Source organism: Chiroxiphia lanceolata, chromosome 9 (genome assembly GCF_009829145.1).
Source record: "Chiroxiphia lanceolata isolate bChiLan1 chromosome 9, bChiLan1.pri, whole genome shotgun sequence".
In the NCBI taxonomy this organism is placed as follows: domain Eukaryota; kingdom Metazoa; phylum Chordata; class Aves; order Passeriformes; family Pipridae; genus Chiroxiphia; species Chiroxiphia lanceolata.
In genome coordinates, this window is record NC_045645.1 from 23117094 (window position 1) to 23139916 (window position 22823).

At 35.1% G+C, this 22823-nt stretch overlaps 1 protein-coding gene across 8 annotated transcripts in view; it reads left to right on the forward strand.

The window, feature by feature from the left end:
* The window catches only part of KCNT2 (potassium sodium-activated channel subfamily T member 2), a 120338-nt gene that overhangs the window by 35002 nt on the left and 62513 nt on the right, over window positions 1-22823 (forward strand). For all 8 annotated transcript variants that reach the window (XR_004358567.1, XM_032696526.1, XM_032696531.1 and 5 more), the window contains exons 4-9: window positions 1461-1520; window positions 2228-2276; window positions 4181-4240; window positions 8408-8482; window positions 8979-9062; window positions 9644-9738. Coding sequence is in view for 7 of the 8 variants with exons in the window: in XM_032696526.1 (XP_032552417.1) it covers window positions 1461-1520; window positions 2228-2276; window positions 4181-4240; window positions 8408-8482; window positions 8979-9062; window positions 9644-9738 (423 nt within the window). In the remaining variant the exon portion in view is untranslated. The remainder of the gene's footprint in view (window positions 1-1460; window positions 1521-2227; window positions 2277-4180; window positions 4241-8407; window positions 8483-8978; window positions 9063-9643; window positions 9739-22823) is intronic.

The following is a 22823-nucleotide window of genomic DNA, read 5'->3' on the forward strand; positions in this document are numbered from 1 at the left end:
GGTTAGAGCATCAGTACTGCCACAGGTATACTTTGATATTTTTGTGTTTATAGGCAAAGACGCATATTCATAGTCATCTACAGACTGCTGAATTCCTCACACCTTTCCTAACATGTTTGTTCCTGCAAACCAAATATTTAACAATTCGCCAGCTAGAGACTGTATTTATATTTTCTATAGATGTTATTCCCTTATATTGTGTTGTGGTACATTTAGGAGACTAGTTAGCTTGTTCTGTCTCTGAATAACATTTGTTTGGCTCAGAAGTTTCAGACAAGTCCTTCTGCATGCTCACTAAGACCCCAGTCCTAGAAGCTGTGCCAGACAAACCCCAGCCCTGTGCCCAAATTTTACCCCATTAATATTAATGGTTTTATCCATAGAGATCCTGAGGGCTTGATACCAAAACTACCACTTGGATGCATTCTTAAAAACTGGTAATATGAAAGAAAAAATAATTCCTAGATATTGCGTCACAGCCCAGTGAAAGAAACTACTCAGTGTGCCGAGATTGTGGCCACAGAAAACATTTTTGCCTTGTTCTTTTTAAAGTGACAAATCTAGGAGGAATGCTTCTCATCAGATTTATTTCCTGTTTTTCAGAAATGCCTGCACAAGTTGGTAGATTTCATTTACTCCTTCAGGCACAGCAGGTGGTACAGGAAAGAGCTTAAAGCATAAAGCATCCTTATTAATGGATACAATTTACCACCTGTCCACTGATAGTTGATAAAAATACAGTTGTTGCTAATCTGTGGTCTACAGATCCCTTTCTTTCCCGCTGACCTTGCATGCCAAGTATAAGCAAGGATATTTTTCCTCGTTTAGAGAAATATATATTCCCACATCCTCACATGACCATTTGAGAGGAGAATTTGTTCCAGCAATTCAGGGCAAGTTAACCTCATATGTGTATAGCAGCCAATTTTTTTTTTAATTGCGTATCAGTAATTTTGTACTTGAATTACTGCTGCATTAATCTCCGGCCCTCCTCACATCCTCAAAAGAGGATATCAAGTGGAGTTTGCTGCAGCCTTTCCTGCTGAGAGTGTGGCAGGTATATGTGCTCTTTCTATCACCGCCTACCCATGTGATAGGTTTTCTAGTTATCTCTTGATCTTCAGTATACATTGTATACTTGGTTCAGCTTTACAAAGTATAATTTCAGTTGTTTTGTTTGTAAATTAGAACATATTTGAAGACAAATCTTTAAAAAATGTAACCTGAAATGTTTCATAGTCCTTTATCTATAGATGTGGAGCACATACAGTTGTTCTTTCTAAAAGCTGATTTACTTTTAAAAACGTTTGTATCCATTGCCTAGAATTTCAAACTATAGTATGTATTTTATAGAATATTTAATAATGTAATTAATATCCCTTTCCTCCCATATGTTTTTATGACTGTGTTCCCAAATACATTTGCTAATGGACTTTGCATGGATGGTATGACAACATCAGTAAGGAATTAAATCGGAGTTGTTCCATCAACCAAAACTACACACCTGGAACAATTGATTGGTAAGTTCCTAATTTACAAAAGCAAACCAGAAGTCTGCATAATGGTGGGAAGGGGAGGAAAACAGGAAGACAAATCCATTTCCATCTGGAATGGTGACATGTTAACATATAATAGTGATGTTTCTATAACTCTCAAGCAATTGTGTTTCTGACTGTTCAAAGCTGCCTTTAATATTGTAATTGTTTCTCTGATCGCATAAGTGACCTGCTGGACTGGATGCTCCTGTGAGATCTGATGCTTATACCTTGCAGAAAAAGAATGGATGTCCTTATTTAAAAAAACAGTTCTGATTAGCAGCAAATGGCTGGCAGTAAAGTATCATGCCACTGAGTGTGTCACATTCCCGTGGTACTGTACCAAGTTCCTATTAGCACTGGGACTAGTAAATACTAAGACAACATGATTTTTCCAAGATACCACAACCCCTGAGAGTTAGATACCATTTATACCATTACACAGAGCAAAAAGTTCACACAAAAGGATTGCCAATTTCCAACAGGGAACCTAATGATTGGCTCTGGGTTAGAAATATAAGCAATGTGGATACTCAGTAGATAACTACTGATTTGAGGTTTTTATTACTGAGAATATTTTTAAATAAGGCTGCTCTAATTTCCAGTCATGTGTACAGCTTTTTTTTTATTTTTTTGTTCAAAATACCAGATTTTGATTAATTTCATGTTTATTTTCTTATTTTAATGAACAGGTCTCCCATTATTTGGGTGAACCGAAGCTTACCTTTATGGGGATTACAGGTAATATGTAAATGACCAATTCAATGATTTCCATTTAATAACTGTAGATGATATTGATTGATAGCATTGTAGCAATGTTAAAGTTGATATTAGCAAGGAAATCTACTTGAACTCCAAGTACAGCAAAAAATAAGCTTATCTGAGCTAACTGATTTGAATTTATATGGCTTTACAATATATTTACAATGTATTGAAGCTTATTAAAAAAGTAGAATTAGATGGTCTTTCTCTTAGAATTATCAAGCTCTGTTGAGTCAAGAAGTGTAGTCACTGTTTACTCTAGTGATGAGTTTAAATTTCATAGTTGCTTATGGGTAGCCTTTGACATGCTTCATGGACTTCCTTGTTAGATACACTAGATATCTAAATTACTCCATAATATAGAACCTTACACGTGTAGAGGGGTATGTCACAAAAGAGGCACAACATCAGTACTTTATGGGAGATGTCATGAAGTTTGTGGTTCAATCCTCAGTGTCCTGAGGCCTGCTCAATTTGGGAACACTTTTTTTTTTTTAACTTGAGGACAGTGCTGTTGGAATTCTCCCTGTGAAATGTGTTTTTCTACTAAGAATTAATTAAGTTTCCAGAATGGTTATACCATTCTGGTATATACCCCATTATATTCTTTCACCATGATTGGTGCAATGCCATTATGATAATTTGTACCTCTATAATACACAATTTTTCTAAGGGAAGAATCTCTTAATGAAAATATCTTTCAATTCCTTGCTTAGAGTATGCACAGCTTGAATCATTTTTGACCTACACATTCAGATTACTGTAAAACTTAATTAAAAAACACTGAGATATTTATTTGCTTATGAATAGTCTTATTCTAGTAACTTTATTTGATAAAGAGGAATTTATACCTATGTTTATGTGTATGCCTGTGTAAATACACATACATTCCTAATAGATTATGTACAACAGTTGCAAAAAAAGATTTATTTTTTATTGGAAAATATAACCTGAGTTTATATAAAACAGTAATAATCACTTGGAGAAACTGATCTACTTTGATTGGATATATTAATAATTTTCCAGTCCATAGCATCTTTTTTAACTCCAGCTAATGATATTGTGAGTGCAAATAGTGCACTCCTCCAAATTTTCAGTAATAGTGAGCATTAATTTAAAATGAGAAATCCTGAGGCTTAATGCTTCAGCTAAATTTGTACATCTTGATAGAATATTCCCACAATACGCATTAAAATACAAATACCTGCTATACAAATAAGTTTTATAGTTATTTAATATCTCTGAAGCTCTAAATATTTTTTTTACTGTTTTCATATTTGACTATTTAAATATTTTTAAATTACATAATACATATATTAATAATATATAGTCTAAGTGAAGGCTGGTAAGTTATCTCAGCTGCATTTAAATATTAAAAACAATAATGATTCATCTTTATAATTTTTCAACTTTCTGAATTATACACAGTAAGAAGAATGTTTGCTTTTCCACACATTCATAACATCTTTACAGGAAAGTAAAGAGGTGACTGGCTTCCATTTTATACAGCTTCCTTCTTCTCTTTCTCTGTTCTGTGAAAAGGTCTTGCTACCTTTTAGGAACAGGCAAATGAAACTTGAGAAACTTGAGAAACAGTCTGACAGACTGTGTATGCAGCTCTCTGAACACTGTGGAAAGGCCATGCTGCTGGATCTCTGGAGTGCTGTACTTGGAGAAGAGAAATGGGACTCAAGATGTAGCCTATGCTTTACTCAGAAAAATAACAATATCTAAGCTTCATGCTAAATGCTGTTAGCTGAGATGTTTTCAGAGGATACACAGAAAAGCTGTTTTATATTATCTTTTATTTTCATTGTAATGCTTAATAGCATATATTCTATAGAAGCCAGTATTAATACTCATATTTTTTCACTTCACTGAAGGTGTCTGTGGCTGTAATAAGTCTCTTTGAAACTCTACTGCTAAGTTATCTAAGCTACAAGGTAAGTACTTTTAGTTTCTCTTAGGCATAATTCATTACAAAAAGTAACTAAGTTAAATGTTTCAGTATAAAGTTCATGTGCCTGTGCCCACACTGATGAACAGGCAAAAAGTTGAGAAAAACACACTTCGAAAGGATGGATATTGTCACAGGAAGCCCTGTTTCCTAAATTTATGAGCAAACTCTAATATCTAGAGCGTCAGAAATTAAGTCAGAAATTAAATTTTCCATTGTCCACTGGCACACTGTAATTTAAAAACACATTCTCTGAAGTGATCTTTATTCTTTGATACTGATTTTTCAGTTGCACGGTTTTTTCTGTCTATCCATAATGCATTGCACACGATTCCCATTGATGTCAAAGCTACAGCTACTCAATATGTATAACTCAAGTCTCAGGCCTCTAAAACTGCACACCAAAAAACTAGTGCTTTAAAAAAAAAATAATTATGGATATCTACATACTTGTGTTATCCATCTCGCTGATGCTACTGGAACATCTTTGCAAAATGCCCTGAAACCATTTGAAGTGCATATGATGTGTTTTTGTATTTGCATTCTCCTTTATGTTTTTCCAATGTTTTTATTCAGTTTTCATAATTTCATTTTCATATGCTCTATCCTAGTGAGTTTTAGGTTCTCTGCATTTTTAGTACCTTCAGGAGAAAAGTACTAAAATCATTTAAAATCATTTATCAAAGAAAATACAAAAAGATTTAGTTTCTAAAGCTGAAAATATCTTGGAACATCATCTTTTTTTATTATTATTTTTCATATTACTGACATTCATAGCTATCAGAGCCACCACTGAATTTAGAGACTTGTTCTTTAGTTTGCTTATCAAGTGATTATGCCATAAATGTTTCCTTTAGTGCCCAATAATGCTAAGAAGCTGTCTAAAAATTATTCTTCTTAATCCTTGGAGCACGTATTATTTAGGAGTTGGTGGTTACAAATGCAAACCAATTATAGGCAGAAACTATCCAAAATTTACATGCCTAGTGGCAAAATAGTAAAGGGCAATCACGATTTGTGCTGTTCCTGAGTTTTTTGGGCAGCATTTTATCTTTATCCATTCTGCTTGTGATCTGCACCAATTTCAGTGAGTAGAGAAGATGAGAGAAATACTGGCAAGTCGGCTTCCATGAGAAGTCACTAGAGTGTGATGGATGTAAAGCTCTGCTGCCCTGATTTGCTGCATATACCTGTCACAGAAGTTAAGGCAATTTTACGATGGCTGTATTTCCACTCCCCATAAGGGGAGGATTTATATCAAAGGACTAATCTAAGTAACAATAAAAGTACTGAAATGCAGTTTTGCAATCCACCTGATGTAAAACACCCTCTTGCCTCTGGTCTTATTTTCTTAGTTTTACAGCAGTCTCTCAAAGCCAAGAAGGCTCTGCTTTCACCCACTGTAAGACTTGGTCACAGGGTGACCAAAGGTGTCTTGGTTCATGTAAATCTGTGACAGATTACTTACTTTATGCCAGCACTTTCAAGACTTCTACAATTTAGGTGTAAGTCAGAGAATTAGCCAGGAAGAAAAGAACAAGAAAGAGATGACTGTGTTTGTATTCATGTGCACATTAGTAGGATTTCACAAATAACCTCTAAAATAAATAAAGCAAGAGAATAATAAGAGAATACTCCAAGGAATTTACCTTTCTGATACCTGGTTGATGACATATGAGAAATGATTCAACATGCAGAATAGCAAGGACATAGTAGTGTATGGTGCTACTAATGTACAGTGAATTTACATTTGTTATTGCCTTTGTATGGGGAGGAATCCAAAGAACGTAGAACTGTGTTATAGTGCTGATCACTTAGATCCAAGAAGGAATGGTTTACAATCTACATTCTCACAGTTTAAACCACTACATGAGGGTTTGCCCTTGGCCAGAACCCTGAAAGATGTCTGCATCAGAAGTCTCCATTGTCAAAACTTGTCACAGACATCTGGCAATCCTACCCTATCACTTGTGCAGAAGCAGTCTTAGCTGCTTTTGGCAGTAGCACACATTCTCACTGCAAAAGGCAGATTTGCAGACAACATGATGCATTTTTATGTGGAAGCCAGAATCTTACAGCTGCACGCATCCCTAATTACCTGGAGCCCATCCACACAGGCATTTTGCCTGCACAAGTGAATTATGTGACATTTCTTCTCTATAATGCAAAGAAGAAAGCTCTTAACATTAAAAACAAGGAAATTAGTGAAATCATGAAATGGATCAGTTTGAAAAATCAGATTTTATCTTGATTATTCTTACCAAAACCCCTCAGTTTACAGCCTCATAATTTCACTAGTATATCTGACTCCCACCAATTACAATTACATGGAAGATGACAATCCTTGCCTCTTAGGTACAATGGTTTCCAGGTGTGAAAATTTAAAAATGGAAAAAGAATTTTATATGCTATGGAGTTTGTATTTAATTTTCATTGGTTATATCAGGTAGTTATTTTAATGGGAAAGAATATGTTATTGCAACTGAAAATGTAATGCTCTTCTGCAAATTCTTGTAATACTGTCATGGTATATCATGAATTGTTATTGCTTTACCTATGATGGAGTCTTGATATACAGCATTTGTAAAGCTGTAAGTCACTAAAGTTCAACTACCTGCTTTTTTAAATCTATGGATTTTCATCCCAACATTTAATCATCCACAGCCAATGCTCAGACGTGAAAAAAAAGTACTATTATCCCTATCCTATTGCTAGCAGTAAGCAACTTAAGAGATTAATACCTGTTTCATTGAAGTATGTGGGAAGACCTCTAATTTCATGTAAGCAAGATCAAGTTCCAAAAAGCCCTGAAATGTACTGAAGTGTTTGTGGCAGAAATACAGAACTTGATGTTGTAGTCCTAATTCAAATATTAAACACTAGATTTTTTTCCTTATTTCCCTCTCCAAAACAAATGGCAGAGAAAAAATACTGAGTAATGATAATGCAAAGGAAGGAAGGACTCACTGTAGAATACTTCTATCTTTCCCTCACCTATCTTCATTCCTCTTTTTAATACTTAATAAGTTAATATCTTAATAGCAGGATTAGCAGTATTAAAGAGGAAGAAAAAGAGTAATAAAGAGTAATAAAAACTCTGTGACTACCATGTTAATGTGACTACCAAATGCTAATGATAAAAGATTAAGAGAAAAGCTGGTATTTTTTCTTTGGAAAATATGACATATTTGCATATTTTGCCACAAACTTCTATCAGAAGGTTGTACAAAGCATGGCTCATCATCCATAACAAACATGAGTATAGACTACAGGGAGTGACATGTGCATAGGGGTAATTCAAGCAGTTGATCTGATGGTAAAATTTTCTGAGCAGAGCATTTCCTTTGCACATATGTCTCTGCAACTCTTAATGCTATATTGGGGCTTTGTCTCTAGTTTTAAGGTGTTCCAAGTCAATAAACATTATGATAAGAAAAAAATTGGCACAATCAAAAGCTAAAGCCTTGCAATGTAGGATTTTAAAGCTTTAGAGGCTTCCAAGAAAAAGAAGTAGAAATAGTTGTAGATAAAAGAGTTTACCAGCAAGGCAGTCAGTTACTTGTATGAAGATTCACTGAAAAGCAAGAATTATTAAAAAGATAAATTCCTTAGGACAGGAACATCACCTCCTTATCTGTAAGTGTGCATGTAAAAATAAAAGTAAACTAACCTTTAAAGAGTGAAAAAGCAGACGGGATGTCTGTGTGTGATTCCAAGGTACCTAAAAGAGCAACAGAAGACAACAAGAGCTTATTATTCTCTGAAAAAAATGAAAACTTAATTTAATGAAGCTCTTCATTAGCTGAGTGAATGCGTTGACTAGTGAACACAACTAGAATTCATTTAAGTTTACTAACTAGGTCATAGCAAGGAAATATATTGGCATATGGAATCAGAGAATTGTTCTAGTAAAAATATAAATTTAAAATTATGTGAGGTACATTATGATCAACAGTAAGAAAAAGAATTCAGAGTGGTCTATATTCTATATTCACATCCCTCATATGTGTTTAAATCTGAGATGAATTATCTTCCTGAATTTCAGGTAGTGGGAGAGATTCCATATGTTTCATTGGAATATCACATATATTTCTCATCAGAACTATATGTAATCCTACTGTGACATTGTGGGTTTTTTTCCTTTTCTTTGAAGGGAAATATCTGGGAACAAATTCTGAGAATACCCTTTCTCCTGGAAATAATTAATGCTGTCCCTTTCATCATCACGGTAAACATATTTGAATTAATATATTTGCACATTGCACTTTTATAGCTGCACAGATTTTTTTTAAAGTAATCTTGAATCTTAGGTGTATGGCGAGTTTGTGCCTATGGGAACAGAAATTTGTCAATAAGATACTTTGCTACTTGAGTGAAGTAATAATACAGATCACTTTCCTCCTTCCTTTTTGATAGGGCACAAACGAACCCAAAACCCTCTAACACCAACTACAGCACAATCAATAAAAAAAACCAGCTGATTATAAAAATATAAGAATCACTCATGTCTGCAGTGAAAACTGACTGTTCTTATTTTATCAAATAATCTTGCATGCAGTTAATCACAAAGGAAAAAAAGATTATATTTAAAGCCATATCTCGCACTAGAAACCCATTAATCGTAAGTATTTTTACCAAGTGTTTCATTGCTGCTTGAACAGAAAAGCTCTGTTCCTCAGAATATTCCTAGAAAAGCTTGTAATTAATTTGTTAATTTCTTTCAGATTTTCTGGCCAGTCCTAAGAAACCTGTTTATTCCTGTATTTTTAAACTGTTGGCTGGCAAAGCATGCTTTAGAGAATATGATTGTAAGTATGCAAAGGAAATAAATATTTTAGAGTTTCTATTTTTTTTTTGTGTATTGTCTCTAGCGGGATTTTGGCAGTACAGTCTAACCTTAATAGGAAGCTAACCAGATCTGTATTTAGATTATACAAATGGTCAACCATTACTAAACTGCTTTGCATCAAAATTAGAAAAAAATAAGACATGAAATGAAATCTCAATTAGGATAAATTGTTACTGTGCCAATAAAGGAAATGGCAGTGGATGGTTCTTTTGCTACTCAGCCATTCATGCACAATTGCAGGGAACTCAACTGTTAGGCCTTAATTGGTCCTTGCAGCCTGTAATTTGTAAGCTAGACATGAGCAGACAGACCTTAAGGCAGCTTGCAATAGTATCAGAATTGTGCCAGGACGAACAAAGAACCAGTTAAATAATCACAGAATCACAGCTGGCTCTTTTGCACCCTTCTATATTTTCAGCAAATTCTAAGTGCATTTGAATGACTGCATTTCTGTCAGGGCACTATATAATTCCTCTATAGAATCAGCTCATGGCTTAGTAATTCAAAACCAAAAATAACACCTATTTTCCATTAACACAGAATGATCTTCACCGAGCCATCCAACGCACACAGTCCGCAATGTTTAATCAAGTCCTCATTTTAATATCCACCTTATTATGTCTTATCTTCACTTGGTAAGTGGCCACAACCCCTTTGTTTTTATTATATATATTGACGTTGTTTTCTTTACTCCATGGTGATAAAACAGACCTTGTGGAAACCGTGTATTGAAATAAGATGAATAATATACTTCAGTGAAAGTGTTAACTAGCACCTGGCACTGCTGGGGTTCAGATACACTGGGTTTGGAAACAGAATGTGCAGGCACAGGAAAGGGACTCATTCTCACTCTAATTAAGGAAATACAGATGATGCAAAAACACAGGATAAAGGCATAAGGGAAAATTTACATATGCACCAAGAGTGTAATCTCAGCAGAAAAGTCACTCAGATGGGAAGAGTACCAACAGAATTATATTGACCCATACCAAGGTCATCTTCCTCTGACTGGTGGAACAAAGACATGAAAAGTATGCAATTAACACTTTGACCAAGGTTCCCATAAGAAGTACAGGGGATTATTAATAGGTGTTAATAATCCAGATTACAGAAAGTGTAGAATTTATTAATCTAGAATACTGATAGTAGTAGATGGTAGGTTCAAACAACCAAAATGTGTTACTCTGAAGAACGTTTTGCTGAAAGACCTGAAAAACTTAAATTTACATGAGTTTGGGAAGCAAGGAGAAAAATCTATGAGGGCATTAAATACAAATAAACTTGGTTAATGAAATTCATGAGCTGCAGATGAGGAGGAAATGGTCTACAGGAAACACCACTTGATTGTTCCGTTTTTATAGTATGGCTTAGGGATCTGCCGTTAACCAGGGCTGGAGGCAGATAAAGTAGACTAGGTGAGTCTTTGTTCTGGTTATAAAGTAACTCAGTAGCTTACTAAACATACAGCATTTTCTCATCAGTAGTGCCTGAGAAGTGAGTTTTGTACACAGGGGGAACACAAGATGGTGTACAGTGTGAAACAAGATGGTGTACAAAGGGACAGTAAACAGAGATGATGATACTGCATGGAAAGGCTAAATCACCTGTATTTATTTTGCCAGACAAGATGCCTTTAGGTCAGCATACTGATAAAGTTTGGTGTGTCATTTTGGAGACAGTGATTTGATTTTCTCTTACTTTATTTCTCTAGCTTGCATTTCTGATAGTCACTATTATGTGCTGCCTAACGCTTTTGGTAATAACAGTGTAAAATAGCACATGGCCTTTTCTAGTTTTGTCCCTCTCTATCCTTTATTCAAGAAGAGGAGTTTGCTCTAGCCTGCAGTTAAATGAATGGTCCAGTTTTACCCTTTGTCTTAGGGTGACACATCTGCGTAATGACAAATGCTGCCTGTTCTATACACTAATGAACTTTTGTGATATTTAATTTCCTATTGAATATTATGACCCTTTAATACAAAATTTTGTATGAATAAGGACTTCAATAGTTGAACAAGAATGCATAAAATTCTATCATGTAGAAGTTGGACATTTTTAAATTACTCTAATTTTGCTTTTTATTTTTTTACAATACAGGGTGGTATTGAGTAAATAAGCCTACACCTTTTTTACCTACCTATTTCAATATTTTTACTGAACTGCTGCACAAAATATGTATTATGGTGACCAACAGGCATTGTGGTAACTGACAGTAAAACATGCAGAACATGGCAAGCTCACCTACCATAATTATGTCTGGGGTCAACAGCTGTGGCTACTACCTTATTATGGATCATTATTTACTGACCTAGAACTGATCCTGCTAGACTGCAAAATAAGCCAAGTAAGATGAAAACACCCAGTAATGCAATAACTAAGGAAATGAAGCATTTTTGGAATGTCTAAGAATAGTAGTTCAAACATCTGCAGCTTGCCTAAGACTGGAATTCTGCTTAGGTAATTGTTGCTATTGTTTACATGAACACACATTATTAATGTGCATTTTTGCACATTATTACTTTATATTACTGATTATATATTTAAATTATTAAAAATTATCAAAATTAATTAACTTAATGTCTGATTATATTAAATCTGTGATGAATTTGAGACAGCATTTAATTTTAAGAGACAGCATCTAGAGCTTACATGAGTTTCTTCATGCTGAGGGAGGACCAAAGTCCATTGCTGGGATCTGTCCACGTAAGGATGTCTTTCACCAGGCTGATCTTTCATATTTTCTGCAGTGGCAAGCAGTAACCAATTATATTACCCCCAAACACATATTGGAGCCAGCACTAGATTTATCAATACATTTAATGTAGCACAAAAGACTGGTGCTCACTCAAAAGTTTTGTGCGTTTTCATAACCATGTTCTGGTTACATTTAGAAATAGTGCCCTGGTCCATGTAGCAGTAATGCAACATTAATAAGCCCAGATTAGTAGCTTGAATACAGTTTCAGAATACTTTCCCCTCAGAGTATGAGGGACATGCCCATGTTGTCCTTTTGGCACCACTGATACCTGCCCTCATTGTGCCTCCCTGCTGACCAGCGACTTTAAGGCGCTGTATGGATTAAATTGAAACACCACAGCTCTCCTTGGCTCCTGGTTGACAAGCTTGCTTGTACCATCTGCTTCAATAGCAACATTGGCTACTCAGCACTTGTGAAGTGCTTTATAACTTTATAAAAGAGGGTTCTGTTCAAAGCCACATTTTTTAGCAGACACGTGGAAAGAGACACAGTTTAGCTTCTTATGGGAATTACACCATTTTATAAGAAGTCCAAAAGGCTATGAGAAACTCCTCATTGACTTTGCTCCTGTCTGCATATAAGTATTTTCAAAATAACTTTTACCACGTCTAGTAGAAAACCCATAGAAAATTAATTAAATTTCACCTCATGCATCATCTGTAAAGCCATCATTTACATCTCCACATGAGAGTCCTATGGTGGTTACACATATAAACACATTCCAACTTATGCCTTATAACTCAGGTGTAAGCTTTCCAATGAAAAAAACTAATTGGCTAATCTCACGATTTTAAGATATCATTATTCAAGCTGTCCTTTGCGCTCAGGATATAGTAGGAAAAAGGCTCCTTCGTATTTCTGTATACAGTTTACAATTTTCAATATTATTACAGAACAAACAGTAATCACACTGAAGTTTATGCTGTATTCCACTCTTGGATCTTTGGTGATAATTGTTTATGGATTGAGGGGTGGAACTCATTTGCAGATCAATAGATTCGTAAGACCAATTCCATGGATCTGTAGTTTACAGATTACATACAAGGATTTTTTTTTTCTCTTTTCTTCTGACTTTAAAGACAGATTAGGCTATCCAATTATTTTTCTTTCTTTAAACACCTCAGTGGCCTTATAACCAGAGCAATTATACATCTGCTAAAACACATGTACTTCTACATTGCACGCTGTTCAGCAGTTACTATTGACAGAGTACTAGTGAAAGTTACAGACCTAGTCAAAATATATATTGTGTCATTTAGCTAATGGATGTTTGCACTTGTTTGTCAAATGGAATACTTATTATTTCTGTAAACTGTTCAAGAAGACAAATAACAGTGAATGATTATTTCAGGCATCTTTCTGTGACACAGTGAATCATCTATTAAGACTTATTTTGAATTCTATGTTAGTCATATACCACCATTGTAGAGGGATTAGCTTGCAAAGAACGTGGCCACAAACTGTTTGAGATGGACATGTATTTTTTTCATACTGAAGTCTGCACAAACTTTGTTTATGCTTTCCTTGAAAGCTCACTGAGGTCAATCAACATTTTTTACACTTCAGTGCTTTCAGCATCAGAAAATAGCCATGTTTCCACACAATAATTTACAGCATAAATGTAGAATGTCAGCACTGTAGCCTCAATGTCGATTACACAGTCACAATTCTCATCTGGAGGAAACAGTATGACTAAGTTGCTTGCAAGAATGAAAACAAATCCAGACAATAATCTAGTCCAAACAAGACAAATCAAGACCTTAGGATTTGGAACACTGTGTCAGAGAAAAAAAATGACCAACCAGAAAAGGATTAATCACACAAAATATTAAAGGAAAAAAGCCATCTCAGTGCTCCAGTTCCCCTTATTATCAATAAGTAGATGCAAGCAACTCAAAGGTGATCTGAAGGGAACTAAATCACCACATGGAGGTCTGTGCTTCTCTACCCTTCTGTGTTGATCAGGAGCCCACAATGGCAGTTCTCCAAGAAAGATGCCTAACCTTAAGTAGGATGAAGAGTGTTGGTGGATTATATAAGGTAGAATAAAATGTCGCTTTTTGGGTCTGCAGTTCTGTCTGTGATGTTATGTTTTGTTGTATAGCAGTCTCAGTGCTCAGGACCAATCTCAGTTTGATTTAGAGGGCGGTTTTATGCATTCAAGGACAGCACAAAATAGAACTGTGATTCTGTCTTTTAAAACCTAGTGATTCTAGGATTGTAAAGCACATAAAATCTCAGGACCCAACCGACTAAACAGGAGTTGCAGAATTTAAATCCTAGAATAATATACAAGATTAATTGAAAGTTCTGAGTAACTGTAAATAATACAAAATAAATTATTCAACTATAACAAGAATCCCACAAAGTACTGAAATAATAGTGGTTGTGCTTTTCTTTCTCTGAAATAAAGCAGATCTGTCAGGAACTTGCTTCTTTCAAACAAGGGATCTCTATTTTCTGTTTTGAAATATTGCTATGCAGTGCTCTCCAAAGATAAGAAAACAGATCTAGAAGTAGGCCAGGTAGCACATGCAGTACCTTCCACATCCATTGCACCAGCTCCCACCCTTGTCCTGCTTCTCAACTGCTGGAATCAGGGCAGCCTGTTTGGGTAATTTTCCTGTGCGCGTGTGCAGTTAGAGCTGAGCTCTATTTCAGACCTTACCTTAACACCTCCACGTGTGACGGAACAATGGAAAGGCTGTGCAGCTTCCGGGAGGGCAACAGCAAAACATTTCTCAAAATATCCGTTTGTTATTTGTGAGCACACAACCTGTAAATTTGATTAGAGTTTATGTGAAATACTGCCTTCTGGGAAAAGCTGTGCCTGAACACAAGGACAACACTCTCGTCAGCTTTGGTAGGAAGAAACATACTATATACAGAGTTATAGAAATTTTAGGTATAGAAATTTGTAAGGTGGCTTTGCTAAAATCTGCTGGGCAAGAAGCATGGGAAAGCGGTGTTGCCACAAATAGTTGGCAATCTAGACTATTTAAATGAAACAAATTCAGATAAAAGTCTTAGTGTTTCTTTTGGAATATGAGCTCATGTGATGAGCCGCATTTTTTTCACTTTTACTGGCACAGGGGACCATTTGCTTACATCCATATGATTAGTACTTAAGATCCAAAGCCTTTCAGAAGGTGAGCAAGTATAATGAAAAATTACAATGACAAAATGTAATAAAACCCACAACTCATTTCTTAGATTAATTTTTATGGAACTACTGGATTATGACAACACAGAAATATTACCATACACAAATTTTTTTCTTCGTTGACAGCGTGGTATTTGTAATAGCACATTTTAAAAAATATTTTTACATGTTTAAGTTCAAGAGTTCAGATCTTAAAAAATCATATGCTTGATTAGTTCTCTTGAAGAGTGCTGCTTAAGGAATATAGGATATGGATGTATGCTACCAAAAAACTAGTTAGTTCTTTGTGAAAGGCAGATCAGAAATCAAGTGTATTATAGGGAGAGCAGAAGTAGTGAAGCCCAATCAGAAGTCTTTTTGGCTATCCATCAAACATAGTTTCTATGGAAACCTAGATAATTATACAGTGATTTTCATGCTATTTTAGTTATTAATTTGGTAGTGACATAATATTTCCTTTGTTAATCTTTTTAGATGTTTCTGCATAGTTATTTCTAAAATAATTAGGTCAGCATCTTTCCCATGCCTCATGCAGGGAATTCTTTGTGCATCTGATGTAATGGAATATGTAGAACTAGACAGACACAGCAGTGAAATTAATAACAATCTGAATAGCCTGTTTACTGTGGTCTGTAAAACAAAGGTTAAAAAGTTCAATCTTAATTATCTTCTTAGTGTGAGTAGTTGTCTTCTTAAAATAAAAAATAATCAGATAGACTAAACGATAGCTCAGAGAGCTGCCCTTTACAAAGCCTCTCTGAAATGGACTATTAAGAACAGATTATTTATAAGCAAATCTTCCTATTTTTAATATATATAGAAATATTAAATTAAACCAGTAAACAATATGACTGAGAGATTTCTGTTGTTCTGTTTCACCCTGGAAAATGAGTCAGGGCTTCACACCCTTGTGATCTTTCCAAGTTACAATCAAACTTTGCTGATTTTCTAGCACAGGTTGCAGATCATTCATTAATCTGAAAATTGGTAGTTCCAAACTGAATTTAGACAGAGGTGGGCCAAGTTAAATTTAAATAAATTCGAAAGACAAAATAAACTTATGCACATTTTTTGTTCTCTATTGTTGCACCACATATTTCAGTATTTCATATGGTGTGTACTCCTACATTATAGGTCAGGTAAATCATCCTTTGACAATTAATGTGATTGCAATTTCACAGTCTAGTAGTGTATTCTATAAATCAATGCTTTAAATTGACACTAGGAAGAATTTTCAGTCTGTCTTGCAAGACCTTTTTTCTTTGTGGGAGTTAGACATTGAATTACTTTCCATTCTGAAAGTTCCAGCCTCTATCCTGTGAATCATCTTTGATCTTTCTCTTCTAATAATTTTTTTCTGCCGTGTGAAGGTACTGAAAATTCAGTAATCAAAATATGCATATTTAAGTAAAGTGTAAAAATAGATTCAAAACCAAACTCCTGCTCAAGAAGGAAATAAAATTTCTCTCAGGTTCTTTCCCAATATTTTCCCCAGTAAGTTCTATGGGATGTAAAAATGTCTCTCAAATACCAAATGCTGCTAATATTTACATCAATAATCTTTTCATTAAAGATGTATTGAGAATATTCAGGAGACACAATATTTTGGAAAACATTATGCACTCTGAATATGCCATTTGGAGAACAAATTTTCAGCCTTTATTATCATGACATCTTGTAATACAGTAATAATATTACCAGATACCATGACAAGCAGAGGTTGTTCTGGCAGCAAAGACCAATTACCATTACAAACAGAGGAAAAACGTAAATGATTTTGAGTCATATAACGTTAGAACTGTTAGAAATACAATTCTAAGAGACTGCATCTCCATGGTATCCTTTCTTCAGCAATCATATTTTGAATTTTGTGGGCTATAATAGAATCAAGCAGTTGCTAATATTAACTAATTAAGGCTTGCCAACACATGTAAAGCAACACATAAAATTCCTCTTAGTCTGAATGCACTCCTGTCCTTGCTCTTTTGCAGGAACATAGCACAAGACAGAGTGACTGTAAGGAATACTTGAAGTCTTAGTAAAATTAGAAATAAAACTGGCAAAATGTGCTTTAATTTTCTGTGTTGGAAAGAGGGGTTTGGGGAAAATGTAGAAGGGATTGTCCAAAGAGCAAGGACAAATAAGGAATGTCAAAGAAAAAAATTCCATTAAAAATAATACCATATTTTAATATGTGCAATAGGCATTTCAGATATGTGTGTTTTCAAAAGTATCAGCACTTGAAAAAGATCTACAGAAAAAATGCAGCTAGAGAAAAGGATTTCAGGATTAAGACATAGGGAGCTAGGCAGGTAAACTCAACAGGCACACAAGTTATTGGGATGTGGGTTTTCTACTAAGCTTTCCATTGGTTTGTAAACATACATGCACACATACACACAGACTTGAAATACCTACAGACTTGTAGATACCTTGTGGGAAAATATAAATGTTATCTGTGCAAAAGATGTATGTTACCTTTGTATGTTACCTTGTAACAGGGGTGACAAGAATAACTTAAGTAAAATAGAATGCTAGATGAAAGTTGATCTGGAATATAACCAGAGTCTGCAGGATGTGAAATACTGTTTCATCATATTAGTAAAATAAATCTTAGGTTTTGCTTTGGTTTTGGGAGGACTCAAATAAAAGCATGTAAAGTTCCCCTTAAAGGGGCTATTCAATATATCAGTGTTTTAAACCTTATATATTTTTTTCCACCTCTTTCATAACAGGAAGGCATTATATTTCCCATGCTTCATTTTATCTTTCCAGTAAAAAGAAAAACCTGATACTCACATGCTGTCTTTAAGAATGTTCTATCACTTTAGACAGTAGCAACTAGAATGCCACATGTAACAATGATGACTAACTACATTGAGAATGTTACCTCATCATTCAATGGCTGGCAGCAAACCATCATCACTCACAGGTCCTGGCTCAAAAATGAAGTTGTCATTATCATGCAGACCTAAAAAAATAAATATATCTTTCATTGACTGATTCATTAGACTGACAAACTATTTGTTTAACTTTACAAAGATTTGGTGTTTGTGGTGGTTTATGATAACAGACTAAACTGTACTATTAGATGCTATGAGTTATTCTGGTTCTCCAACAAGCGGTAACTCATTATGCTGATTTGTAAACAGCAGCATAACTCTTTAGTGATATGTTCACTTTTATTGTCTGTTTCACATTCCAACTATATTTTAAGGGTGTGAAGTTTAGCAAAGTTCATATTTCTCAAATCAGAAAGTGATGAGTTAAAAAAGATGTTGATGTAACTTTGGCCATACTAACAGAACTTGGCACCACTAGAAACACCCTCTGTTTACATAAGGCATAGCTTTATGGAATGTTGAAAGGACATCTCAGAGGTTTTGGCAGAGCTCAGGTTGTGATATGAAATCATCTAAAAAGAAGAAGGATTTTAGTGCATTTACAATGGATTTTGAAAGAAAAAAAATCACTTCTAAAATGAATTTTTAAAAGAAAAAAAATTTATCTTCTGCGTGCTTGGTATTCCATTAGAAATTACTATAACTTTTAGACAGATATTTTTCAAAGAATTGAAGACTAAAGGCATAGTCAGCCATACAGTGTCACACCTGGGCAAAAAAATATGTAAATGCCCATGTACAGGCAGGACAGAGGTACCAACAATTTACAACACGTATGCATATGAAAGAATGACGGCAAATTTATACACAGAGCAACCAAAATATTGGAGACAAATACTCATAATGATAACAAAGACCACTGATGAGTCAGTGATTTCATAGCGCAGTTTGAAATGCGAGAAGTGTACACCCCTGCCCTCAGGTGATCTGACTACAGCCCTTTACCTTAAACACACTCTTTCTACATTTAAGTTTTCCAGAAGGGAGAACAATAGAAAGTTTCCCATTACCCAGAGTCCTCACCCACACAGGTGTGTTTTATCCAGCATCCACAGATGCAGAAAACAGATATGTCCATCTAACCTGTGACCTGGAGAACAAATCTGTCTGCTTGCTTCATTTTAATAAACAGAAAGGAGTTAGCATGTTTTAGAGCAGCACAGCCTTATAATTTAAATAATATGCAGCACTGTTATTTTCATTGAAACTTCCAGTTATTATTAAAAATGCTGGACAATGTACTTACGTTTATTGTATGGCATCTTTAACATTTATTTAAAATACCATCTTTATTTCATAAAAATATACACATCTACTTAGAAGGTAAATAATAGTGCAGTAATAAAATTGAAAATGGAGCAGTTAATATGCTCATTTAAGTTATCATAAAGCTTTTGCATTCACTGATCTGTAAGTATTCACCTGCAAGAATGAACTCCTTATTGTAAGTGTAAACGCTGTCCAACAGAAGCTGCTCATCAGATTACTCTCTCTATGTTCCTTCATACTTGTAACATTTCCTAGTCGTCCTCACATGGGCTTCTGAAAATGTTCAAATTATTCCATCATATTCCATCTGTCTCCTATTCATATCTGCAAACTTCTCTTCTTTGTTCTTGGAAAGATTATATAAAGCACAGCAAGCAGCTGCCACGAGAAAGAGAGATTTCTCATCACTTTCTAGCCTACGTGTCTGGGTCTTCTATTTATTCACCCTTTAGTCTTTCAAATGCACATTCTGTTGTTTTTCTTCAGAAGTGCTTTTTCTCTCTTTTGGGTGCCTCATAAAAGCATCCATAAACTCAGTATCATAGAATCACAGAATCGTAGAATCAGCTGGGTTAGAAAAGACCTCTGAGATCATCAAGTCCAACCCCTGATCCCACACTGCTGTGGTTACTAGTAAACACTTGAAATGTTGTTTCTAGTAAATGATAGTCCATGACTAGTTTTTCTTGCTTTGGTTATACATCACATACAAAACCAGTGCTGTATGGAATAGTCCACAAGCTAGACTTGCAGGACGTGGAATTAGAAAAGAAGAATTTGTGAGGTAGGTAGATTATGATTCAGGGAGGCCTCAGAGCCCAGGAAGAGCCAACTTTCTCATACCCATCTTAGTTCTCCACGTCTTCTAATGGTGAAAGTTACCATTATTATCATTATACTGTGAAGTCCTTTTAGATAATTGGAGATGAAAACAAATGTGAATGAAAATTTCTGGAAAAAGGTGAGCTTAGTGCAGACCATGAGGGTTGGCTGCAATATCATTTTAAAATATTGTGAGATATGAATATGGGAAGCAGAAAGCAGTTTATTCTATGTCTACAAGTAAAATTCTCTTTATATAACTCTGCAACAGAATATATGTTTAATGGAAATTTAAGCTGGGAAGGAAAATATCACTGGTGAGCTTTCCAAAGGGCTGCACACCTAATGGCTATGGGTAAAGGGAATAAGACAAGTGGTATTTGCTTTGAATCACTTGCAAGTTTTAGACCACTCCAGCCTATATTTGCTATTGGTTTGTGTTTTGCAGCAGGATAAGCAGTGCAAGAAAGACCACTTTTCCTGGGTATTGCCTATCTGTTAATTTCTAAGAAATTATTTTTGTTATGGTATTAGCAACCTGAAAATGTTGCAGCTGGAGTAAGGTAACTTGGTTTGTCCTGGAGCAGTTGTTTTAATAGCAGCAATGAGAGCAGCAAAAAGCAGTTGCACTGAAAGTGCAAGCAGATGAGAGGCTGTCAAGGAGATGTAAAAATGGATAAAAGTGTAAGGAAGATCCATGTCTTTAAAAATCAAATGGAAAGGCAAAATCTGAAAAGGAGAGCATTTTGACTTAACAATAAAATTAAATCCATTTGTCATTAAAATGTGCTATGACTTGAGTTAGGTCGAGAATTAACAAAAGGTTTCTGTCAGTAGCTTATAGACTATTCTGCACACTGGGTTAGTTTTTTTCTTATGCACATTTAACAAATATGCAGATAATGAATCTTTCAATTGTTAGTTCAGTTTGATTGAGGGAGCGTGGGTGGTTTGCATAACAACTGTTAGACCCTAAGAATGTTTCAAAACTATTGCAAGAAACATTAAACATGATGTTCCAAAGCATAACATATTGGGTATATTAAGTTAGAGGTTTGCATTCAAATTTTCCAGCCCAGCACATCTTATTTTTGAATATTATAAATAGATTATCTGATTAATCTTCCTGAGAAAGGATAGGTATGTAATATCACCTAATTCTGTACACACCCTGAAGATGAATAGTATCTGGTGGTTAAGTTCTGACTGCATGATTCTGTTTCCTCAATACTGACTCCTTGTGTGAGCAATCCAGAACCTCAGACTCCACAGCAGGCTCTCAGCTGCCAACAGTACTGACACAGTATTGAAGCTGAACTGCCAGACTTTGTTTACCATCAATGCTCTGGGGCAGGCTGAAAGCATACAAAAAATACAGGCAGTCCTTTAGACTTACAGACTGAAGTGTGTACAGACCTTTTTATGGAAGTACAGAGCTGAATGCTGCCCACAGTGGGGCTCTACTTGTGCAGTCTCAATGACCACAGCCAATTAATTACAGCTCCACTTCTCATTTCACAAAACACAGCAGCAGGAGTAGAAAGGTTCTCACTCAGATTCAACAAATATTTATATACAGATGGTAATTTCATAATATCCTATTCTGCTTAACAAGATGTTCTTCAGTTTCTGGAAGTCACGAGTTCCCAGAGGAAGAGTTTATTTTTATAAAGTTGAGCTTTTGCAACCATTAGCTGTATGTAACATTCTGATCTTTGGGGAAGGAAAATGTTTATAAAAGACCTCATGGGTAATAATCATATCATCAAACACCATCATGGGGGATAAGGATACAACTGGAATACAAACAAAAGTGACCTTTCCAGCTGAAGGGAAATTCAGAATTAAATTCTGACATGGTGGCATTGCTGTGTAGTGAAAGTTTTGCACTCTTACCTCAACTTGTGTTCAAAGTCCCCCAGAAGTGAAGTTTGATTCAAAGCCTGTCTTTCCCTTCACTGTTGTGATTCTGAAAAAACAAAAAGGGGGGGTGTTGTATGAAAATATACACTGAAAAGAACATATCTGGAAAAATAGAAAGATTCACATTGGACTGTCTGATGCAGTGGCATTAGAGCTGCAAAAATATCTGAGACTTGTTACAACATTAACTTTGTCCTTGAATATTAAGAAGCCACAATGTCCAGCCCTATTTTTTTTGTCCAGTCAGTGAATACATTTGAGCATGATCTACTGCATTCATAGGATCATTTGTTGCCACCCAAGAACAGCAAGTGTATTTCTCCACTGACTTACTTTAAAGGCAGCATAACAGTCTTCATTCTTTCCAATCAGAAGTTCTCCCTCATTTATTGCCTACTGTCTTGTGTGCAATTAGTAATTTCTATGTTCTGGAATTCCATTATTCCCACAGCATTAAAGCCTTCTTTGTGGAATGAAAGGTGAAAATAGGAAATTTTCATAGTAATGCTTAAATTTGATGTATTTTATGTGATATATTGTACCAGATTCTGTCATTTTAACCTTTTGAAAATTATATATCTATTTAAAACTACTAATTTTTTTTTCTGTTTGAATATTGTTTATGGAAAAGTGCTTTTCACCAAATAAATTAGCAAAAAACACAGGCCTTATAAAAGACCTGAGAAATCATCACAAGGCTCAGAAAAAATGGAAGCATTTGGTTTTTAGCAAGCTAAAACCTCAGCTCCAGGGTGTTTGGATGGGATTGACATTTTATTATTGGTCAGAGTATTTTCTGATTGTTGCTTCACTCTTTTACTTGCTGCAGTTTCTACTCATCCCTTTTTCTTTGCCTCTCCATTATTTACACAAGAATCAGGG